Here is a 9,370-nt window from a genome sequence, read left to right on the forward strand (position 1 = left end):
AAGCGCCTGAAATTCTGCTCTTAGGTTTAAAAATGGAAGAACTGAATGTAACAAAAAAGACATTGTTCTGGTATTTGATAACAACAGCAAGAATGATATATGCTCAATATTGGAAGCAAGAAAAAATACCAGACCTGGAAGAAAAAAGTTCTGTTCATGGCTGAGATGGACAAAATAACCAAAAAGTTGAACAATAAAGAGGACCAAGAATTTTTTGAAGAATGGAAGGACTTTAAGATATATCTAGAAAAGAACTGGGACGTGAGACAAAATCTACTATGTTTAGAACAATATTAAGTACTTGATGTTATCCTGAGTTTATCTATGTGGGACATGAGGGAAGTGCATTGCGGGAAGCCTTTCGGGGGAGGGAGGGAAAAGGGAATATTTAACCAACTGATAAAAAGATGCAAAATGTGATATTAATGGAAAATAAAAAGTCTTTTGACCTAAAAAAAAAAGGAAGCAGGAGGCTTATCTTCGGCTGCCCTAGCATATGGCAAATGCGGGGGTGAGGTCGTTCTGCCTCGAAGCAAGAACAGAAAGCGGAGCAAGACATGGCTGTCATGTTTTGCTTAGCTGCAGCCAGCCGTTTTAGAGTGATTTTGGATTTACAACATAACAGACTACAAATAATGAAGATTTAATATATCACTGATCAAGCATAAAAGCGAAAAGTGAGGATTTCTTCTTAAATACCCCCCCCCCCCGAATTGTGCCAAACTTGAAGAAAAGCGGCTACAAAGTGAGTGGGGATCAAAGTTTTGCTTCAAAGTGGTGAGGGTGAGAAAATGACTGTTAGTTTGTTTAAACCATTAACTACCTAGAGCAAAGGCTGTGAGGGTCTAGAGTTGCATGATGCTTCAGAATTATTGGAAACACGATTAAACAGTTTAAGAGGTAAAGTTTAAAAATGGCTTCAGATGAGACTGAGGACTGGGAGAGCACAAAAATTGGGAACCTTTCTTGGGAGCAATTTCAAAAGATACTCGTAGAGGAAATAAGGCAAGCAATGAAAACACCTTGTAACAATATCTTTGAAAAGCCTCAGGGTCTCCCTTTAGATTTGGATGGTGAGAAAGAAGTAATGGTGTTTCGGCAGACTCTGGATGAGCAACAGGCTCCTTTCCAAGATGCGGGAAAAGAGGATATATCTCCCACACTTATGGAAAATGAAGAGTCTGAAAGTAAACAAATCTGCAGTGTGAAAGAACCAATGAACTACCGGCCAGAACTTGAAATGGTAAAAGAAGGTTCTCAAACTATTCCAAAAAAAAAAAAGAAGAGGTTGAATTTGTCTAAAAAGAAAATAAAATGTGCTATGAAGAGCGTTAGTAAGGACAATAAAAAGCTAAAGAACGACTCACTGAAACATAAATGGGGAAAGACAGGAAGAAGGCTTTGTGCATATAAAGATGGACGTGTGAAGAAAACCAGCTTTGACAATAAAAACTTAAAGAGAGGCTTGTTGAAATACAAATGGGAGAAGATAGAAACAGAACTCTATGTGTACAAAGATATAAGGCACCGAAAAATGATTGTAAACAAAAAGCTGAATGGGAATTGTGTGCTGAAAAATGCTCTTGTTGGTTTTGTTTCTGTTAAAGTAGGTAATGGAGATAATGAGGTATTTTTGCTCTCTGATCTTACCTGTAAACAGACTTCTAACTGTGATTGATTCTATTTCTAGGTATTAGACTGAGTTTATTGATAAATAATGGCTGAAGGGGAAAATGGTTCTTTCTTTTTTGGTCACGTGCTTTCTCTTCTTTTTTCTTTATGTATGTTTGTATTCTATATAGATAAATTTGTTCCCTGATGATTTATGACACAACGGTTTCTGTTAAAGGAGATGGTTTTTGGTTAAAGTATAGTAGAAGGTTTATATTGTAATATTTATAATAATTAGTAGGAAGGCGAGTTATTATTATCTTTAATTTGAAACTCTTATTTTGTGTTGCTTCAAATTGGTACTTTTTGGGATATTTACAAGGAGTATTATTCTTTGAATAATAAAATCATTGTATTTGGTAGCAGTAAAATAGAGGGAAGAATAATATACAGGAAGCAATAGGCAAATGAAAGAATAAATTTGAGTATATATACAATGGTATAGGCCTAAGAGACCGATTATGGATGGTAATAATTCCATCTTGTAGTATTGACTAATTATTTCTTCCAGATTCCAGTGTATTTTTGCTATAAATGATAAGATAGGAGGGAAAATGTCTAAGTAGATATTGAAAGAGAAAATGGAACATGGTTTAGATATAAACTTATTTGAAATAAAAGAACTGTAGGTTAGGTGTATAAAGTAAGGTTAGATTAAATAAGACAATTGGAAGGTAAAATGAGAATGTAACTTAATGAGTTTTATATTTATTGTTTCCTTTGTAGTTGCTAGAAAGCTTGTATATGCTTGAATTAGGAGTTGGGTAATAGTGTAGTAACAGAAGGAAATTAGAATAAGTTTGTTATGTTGTGTTTGATTATTATTATGTTGTGTCAATATCTTCTATTTCACTCATCTTTTTTTGTTGGAAAATTAATAAAAAGATTAAATTAAAAAAAAAAGTTGTGTTCGTAGCTACTGCAGCTCCATTTCCATGAAAAGCTTGCCTTTGATTCCGTGGCAGATTCAGAGATAAGTCTGGCTTGGGGGGAAAGGGCTCAGGGGTCTGCTTTAATTCAGTCAGATTACATGAGTATTGTAGTTGGCAAGTGACGGTGACTGAGGTTAGCCCAGATTGACTTTGAAACCATGTGGTTTGAAACCATGAATGTGATGATTTTGATTATTTGGAAGCTGCCATGAGGAAAAGTGGCTTATAAGTATTTTGATAAATTAATGTTAAAAATTAAAACTTGCTTACCTCAGGGCTTCCAGAAGCAGGCTGCTAATGTGGGAACTGTGGATTGGTAGCCCCATAGGGAAGTAATTACAAGGCCTCCTTCAGTAGTAGAGTCTCAGTCCATGTTGCTGGCATCGTTAATTGTTGTGTGTATTGATCATTAGATAGTTTAGTGGTGAAATGTGTTTTTACGGTTGAGGGCTGATGTGTGTGTTCTGTATAATCAGTCCAGTGGTGCTATTAGAGGTGGAGCAATAGTGTTAAAAACTCTTTACATATATAGAAAACTGGTATTCCCGGGAGAACAGTGCAGCCAGAGTTTTGACTCATTAACATTCTGGTTCAGCCTAATTTGGACTGTATTTTAACTATCTTCTTTGATTCTGGTTGAAAAATAAACTATAAAAAGTAGTTTTGGTAACCAGTTTATATTAGAAGTCTGTTGATCAAGCTCTGAATTGCCTCAGATGGAGTGCTGATAAGGAACACACAGACTCAGTGACTTGGCTGAAACAAATTTAGTGGTTTATTAGAGAATTAAGGGAAAAGAGAGAATAAAAAAGACAAAAGAACTTTTAAGACCTGCAGCACAGCAGGATGTACTTACAGCAATCTCCCTTATAAATAAAAGCCGAATGGTGGTGGCACTTCTCTAGAATATTCCACACGCTCCAAAATCAGTTCGCTCTCTGATCTGTCATTCAGAGGGTGTCCCTGTCCACTGGCTGCTTTGCCTGCCTCCAACATTCTAAACATTTTGCTAATCCTCTCCTCCCCATAGCCAGTCAGAACACAGAGGTTATTTGCATATGCAGCCTCATTGGCCTCTGCCTCAGAACACAGAGGTCGTTTGCATATGCGACTTGATTGGCTTTTGCCTCTAACATTCTAAACAGTTTTGCTGTTCTGAGGTAAAATGTGTCCAATCTCCAGGTGAGGGCTGGAGATCACTCAGAATTACAACTGCTTTCCAGATGGCAGAGATCAGTTCCCCTGGAGAAAATGGTGGGCTCTGTATCCTTATATGCTGTTGAGGTGGCCCCCATATGACAACCAATGTGATGTAGCAGTCAGGGCTTCAGAGCACGGGAGAGGCTGCAGGTGTGTGGGGGGTGGAAAGCTAAAGAGTGAGGGGGAAATAAAGGTAGGTTGATGATTGGCTGGGAAGGAGATAGGGTTGCCAACTCCAGTTGGGAAATTCCTGGAGATGTGAGGGATGGAGCCTGGAGAGAGTGAGGTTTCAGGAGGCGTGGGACCTCGGACAGGTACAAAGCCATAGACTTCACCCTCCAAACCAACTATTCCCTTCTGGGGAACCATCATTGCCAATCTCCAGGTGAGGGCTGGAGCTAACTCAAAATGACAACTGTTCTTTAGGTAGCAGAGATCAGTTCCTCTGGAGAAAATGGTGGACAGTGTCATTATACCCTGCTGAGGTCGCCACAGCAAATTGATACTGAGTGTCCAAGGCCAGGGCACCCGCCCAGAGCCTCTTTCTAGAGGCCGTTGTATTTATTCCCACAACGGGCCTTTTTCCTAGTTAAGATATATTTGCAAAATAAACTTGATGCCCTGTAAGCAAAGTAATTAGAAATATTTTAAAATAAACTCCAGTAATAGTAGCAGATGGTTATATGGTAATATGCCATTAGGCCTATAATGTTTTAGTATTTAAGCCTTGAAATAGGCCCTCCTGTCTATTCTTGATAAAGAATTGTTCACACACTCTGTGAAGCAGCTTTCATAATTATCTTTCAGAGGATCCAAGAACTGTCTACTCTTCCATTACATAAACAAAAGAAATTCGGATCACTTACCCCTCCAACTCCTTAGTCCCAGCCTGCTCTGAACATTTTCAGCCTTCATCTTGATCATAAAGTGGCACCCCAGTTCAGAGATGGGTATGGAGGTGTGGATGTAGTTTTCTTCAGTTTTGTTTTCTTTAAGACCCATTCTTGTTTCAGAGGAGATACCAGCTACAAGCCTAAGAATGCTTTCCTGGGAGTTCGCCCCATTGAATAAAATGGATTTATTTCTAGTATATTTGATTAGGATTGCTCCCAAAAGCTCATCACTTTCCTTGTGTTGTCTCAGATATGGGCCTTCTGTCTCCACTTCTATCACTTGACTTGGTTTGTCAGAATAGTTTGGCAGCCTGCTGTCTGTGTGTTGTTTTTTGCCATACTCAGCATTAGGGATGGGCACAAACCTAAAAATTTCGGTTCAGTGCAGCTCCCAAACTGAGCCAAAACTGTGCTGAACCAGCTGCTGGGGGGGAGCGAAACGCATGGTTTTAATGGCTGCTAGCCATTTAAACCTAACTACTGATGGGTGGACCCCCCACTGCTAGGTTTAAATAGCTGTGAGCCGTTACACCCATCCGTTTCACTCCCCCCCTGCTTCCAGGCACCCATTTCAGCCTAACAGTGGGACAGGTGCACCCATCAGGCTGAAATGGCTGTGAGCCATTTCACCGGTCCATTTCGCTTCCCCCCCCCACTTGGAAGCAGGGGGTGCAAAACTGATGGGTTTAATGGCTCACAGCCATTTAAACCTAACAGCTGACTGATGGACCTGTGCTGCTCAGCTGTTAGGTTTAAATGGCCCAAACAGCTGAACCGGATGAAAGTCTGGTAAATGTTTGGGGAAGGTATGAGCTTTTGTTTGGCGAGGGTATGAGCTTTTGTCCCTCTCACAAAAGGAGCTTTGACTCTCAAAAGCTCATACCCCCAAAATCTTGTTGGTCTCTAAGGTGGTACTGGACTCAGATCTAGCTGTTCTACTGCAGACCAACATGGCTGCCCTCTGAAACTATAGTTATGGAACTTTGTCCTGGTTAGCTTAGGTTTCTGAGACATCAGGATTGCACAACCTGGGGGTGTAAATTTTGTTTAACGAAGCAGCCATTTAATCTATCATTTTATCATTGTATCATTTAAACATTAACAAGCTCACAGGCTATGTATCCTACAGACATGCTACTGATTTTAGTTAAGAAAAGCTAACATTAATTTTCTCCAGTGTCAGTCTGGTGTGCAGATGACTTAAGTAAAGCCAACATTAGAAAACACATGTTCTGAAGGCACAGATGATTCTGAAATGCACAAGTAAACCTTTGCCAGGTTTCCAAGCATTGGAAAGCGTTTAAACATTTACAGTAATATATACGTAGTAAACCAATTCTTATCCTTTAATTATTGAATGTTTTACAGGCCTACTACAGATGGCTTGGTGGACACAGCAGCTCTCTGCCAATGCTTGCTTACTCATATCTTTAACTCAATTGGCACATCGTTAACTCTCTCCATCTCATTCCCATGGCATTATGCAACTTCTTCCCAGCCAGCCTCTGAGCTTTCTCTGGTGTTCTCACAGCTTTACCTTTTCAGAAAGCCCTACAAAAACTTCTTAGAATTGAATACATCTAATATCTTAATGCCTCTTCATGATAACACATTATTGCGTGAGGTTAAATACATCGGGGCGTTTTTGGGAGGTGTCTCAATATAGAAGGTCCATCTCTGACCAAAAATTCTCTCTCAATATTAAGAGATGGTGTGAAAGAATGCATTTTTTTTGGTGGAGATTGAACTGAGTAAAACTTTCACCAGGAGTTCTAAAAGGTTTTTCCCTCTGGGCAGAGAACAGGCAGGAAGGGGGAAGTCAGTTCAATAGCTTTCCACCCTCACCCCAGCTACCTCTTAAGAAATGCTAATAAGTATGGCTAGAGATAATGGGATGGTCCAGCCCCCCTCCCCCCCAAGCAGGGACCAGAGATTTGGAGGAATTAAGACTAGAAAGACTTCAGGAAGAAACTTCTAGAGATTTTAGAAAAAAATTCTTTGTCCTGGCCTGAACTGGTCAGTGGGGGGGAAAGAGAGGAGATAAAACTCCTGGGAGCAAGGAGAAATATCTCTTTTATGCTGATTCCCTTGAAGCAGACAGAACTCTTAACTGAAGTCTAGAGGAGGCGGCCATTGCCATGTGCTGGCCTGCACACCTGAAAGAGGCTTTTACTCCTGTAAAAATTTGTATCTTTTTAAGCTAAGGAGCCTACCTTATATTTAACATCAGGTAGGGCATGTATAGAGGGAGGGACAGAGGAATTGAGTTTTATCCTTTTCTTTTGAATCCCTTGCTCAGTTGTGCACTGTGCTAAGAGTATGCTTGTGAATGTTTTCTTTTTAATAAATGCTTTATAACTTTTGGTCTTGGTAGTGGTTCTCTGTGCCACATAGACCTCCACTGTCTTGAACATGTTATTTTGAAAGGAGTGCAAGGAAGAAGGGGAGGGCAGGCAGTGGGCAAGTGGCTACTTCCCTCATGGTTCACAAGGTAGTAAGCTGTCCCCATGGTAACCAGACTCTGGCTAGCAGGAGACTCAGAGGCAAGACCTCAGAACATGGAAAGGGAAACTGGGAGTCCTGACCCCCCCAGTGAGCAATCCCTACAAAGGTCAGGTGGTGGTGGCAGTTGACCATCCCTCTCCACGCACTGCACTTGCTTAGCAATAGGTTGAGACCTGACAAAAGACAATACTCTATCATGCATAATTGACCCATGGAACCCTAACATGAATGACAGCTAGAAAGCATTGAACAAAGTCATAGATGCTAGATCTCTGTTAGCCTTGAAAGCTATATGGAATATCCATATACTGTCCCTAGGTTCCAATTCCTGGGAACAAAATGGAGGATGACTATCATTCTATTTTTCTTCAAGTTGATGGAAAGCTAAACTTGACAGATTTTAATGAAATAGGGCAATTCTTATTTTCACTTTTATGGATATGATGCTCATTGATTAAGAATTCAGGTAGGGGTTAAAAAGCCTGTTTATTCCTTGCTTTCTGGAATTATGAGCACTGAAGAATAGTTCAAGGTCCTAATCTGATTTTAGCTCCTGGCTGTTATAAACCTGTCCTGGACCTATGTGTTGCATGCTTGTGTTCATGTAAAATATGTTCCTCTTTGTTGTGCCACCACCCCAAGTTAAAATCCAGTCTTCCACATTACCAGTGACTTGGGGAACACTGCTGAAGGCATTCAATGAGCATTCAAGCTCATATTTTGTATTGAGATCAGCGTCCTATCTGAATTTAATATTCTTAAGACTTGTTGTCTAACATTTATGAAACTGAGAGCTTTGGCACCACTATAATATCTCCTGAAGAAGATCCATTTTTTGAAACGTTATGTAATCCGGAGACGACCTTGATTATGTACCTTGGTTCAAGGATTTTCTATTGAGTTGTGCATCATGTTGTAGTGCTTTAGATTGCAATACATAAACAGCATTCTTTATAAGTCTTATGACTGTTTGATTATGGGTCAGACTATCACGACTGTTGGCTTTATACTTGTTTAACTTTCCTACATTGTAGTCATAAGTGTCTAATATAAAACTGATAATTTATATATGGCTAATCTAGTTGGATTTCGTTGTATTTCCAATAGATATTCCTGACATTGTGAACTGCAAGCATCTTAAAACTTTCAGGTGAGTTACTGTTCATTGTTAATTGCTTGTATATGGTGTGCCTTTAATAGGTGGTGCGTCACTTTAAATAAGGATGTGTGTATTGCATCTGTCTCAAGTAGATTAATCACCACATTTTGGTGTCATATGAGAGGTTGCAGAAAACCCTGATGCCTTGTTAATATCGCTCATCATAGCAGTAGTTCGTAGCTTCAAAGGTTACTAATTTGAAAATACATTTTGTGCTGAGTACTTGGATACCTTTTAGGTGTCTTTGCTAGTTGAAGACCCAGACTATTGTATCAGTAACATATAAATCATGTAGTCTTCTCCTCCCTTGTTCCTTTGTGAATTAGTGTTAAAAGAAACTAGTAGAACCTTGAATCTAGAGGGCATTTTAACGGTATAAATATTCTCTACATTTGCATAAACTCAGGCAGAAGTTGCAAGGGTCAGCGTTGGCAGGAAGTTGACCATAGAAAGGGGCATTTCTCTGGGTATGTGGTTGTGTGTGTAAGGACTAGTAAATAGCTATTTTCCACATAAACCTAGCTTCTCTCAGTGATTTGTACCTTTGCTGTGTGATTATAGTTTGTTGTTGAGGTATGAGCTAGATAGCGTGCAAAGCCACTTCCAGATGGATGGGTCTTCAAATGCTGATTGTTGCTAGAATTTGTATAGCCAAGATTGGTTAGATTGTACTGAAAATCTAGAGCAGTAACACACAAAGTGCATGGAGTGGTAATTCTTGAATGAGACACCTCTTTTTCCCCTCTATTAACACTGGAGTGCTAAATTAGTTCAAGAAGAAGCTGCCATATTGGGGCTTCCGAAAAGATTAGGGCTTCCGGTCTGGCTCCCGCGAAAGGCAGACGCATCCTTGGGTCGCTCCCGAGGGGCGTCTCGCCCGCCCGCGGTGGAGGAGGGAATCCGCGCGAGCGGAGACCCGAACGAGCCCCTCAGGATGTGAGGAGCTCGGATCCGGGGCGCTTTAGGGCGCTCGAGGGGGGAGTCTCGCTCTCAGCCGAGAGGTTGGAGAC

The 9,370-nt window shown here is 40.3% G+C and overlaps 1 protein-coding gene across 1 annotated transcript in view; it reads left to right on the top strand.

Annotated features, from left to right (window-relative positions):
• Nucleotides 1–9,370, top strand: part of TMA16 (translation machinery associated 16 homolog) — a gene marked incomplete at its 5' end in the record, with an annotated part of 44,622 nt that overhangs the window by 30,998 nt on the left and 4,254 nt on the right. The window contains one exon of the mRNA XM_015414023.1: nucleotides 8,309–8,351. Coding sequence (XP_015269509.1) covers nucleotides 8,309–8,351 — 43 coding nt within the window. The remainder of the gene's footprint in view (nucleotides 1–8,308; nucleotides 8,352–9,370) is intronic.

The sequence above is a fragment of the Gekko japonicus genome, unplaced genomic scaffold, assembly GCF_001447785.1.
Source record: "Gekko japonicus isolate JY-2015 unplaced genomic scaffold, Gekko_japonicus_V1.1 scaffold2749, whole genome shotgun sequence".
Taxonomy (NCBI): Eukaryota; Metazoa; Chordata; class Lepidosauria; order Squamata; family Gekkonidae; genus Gekko; species Gekko japonicus.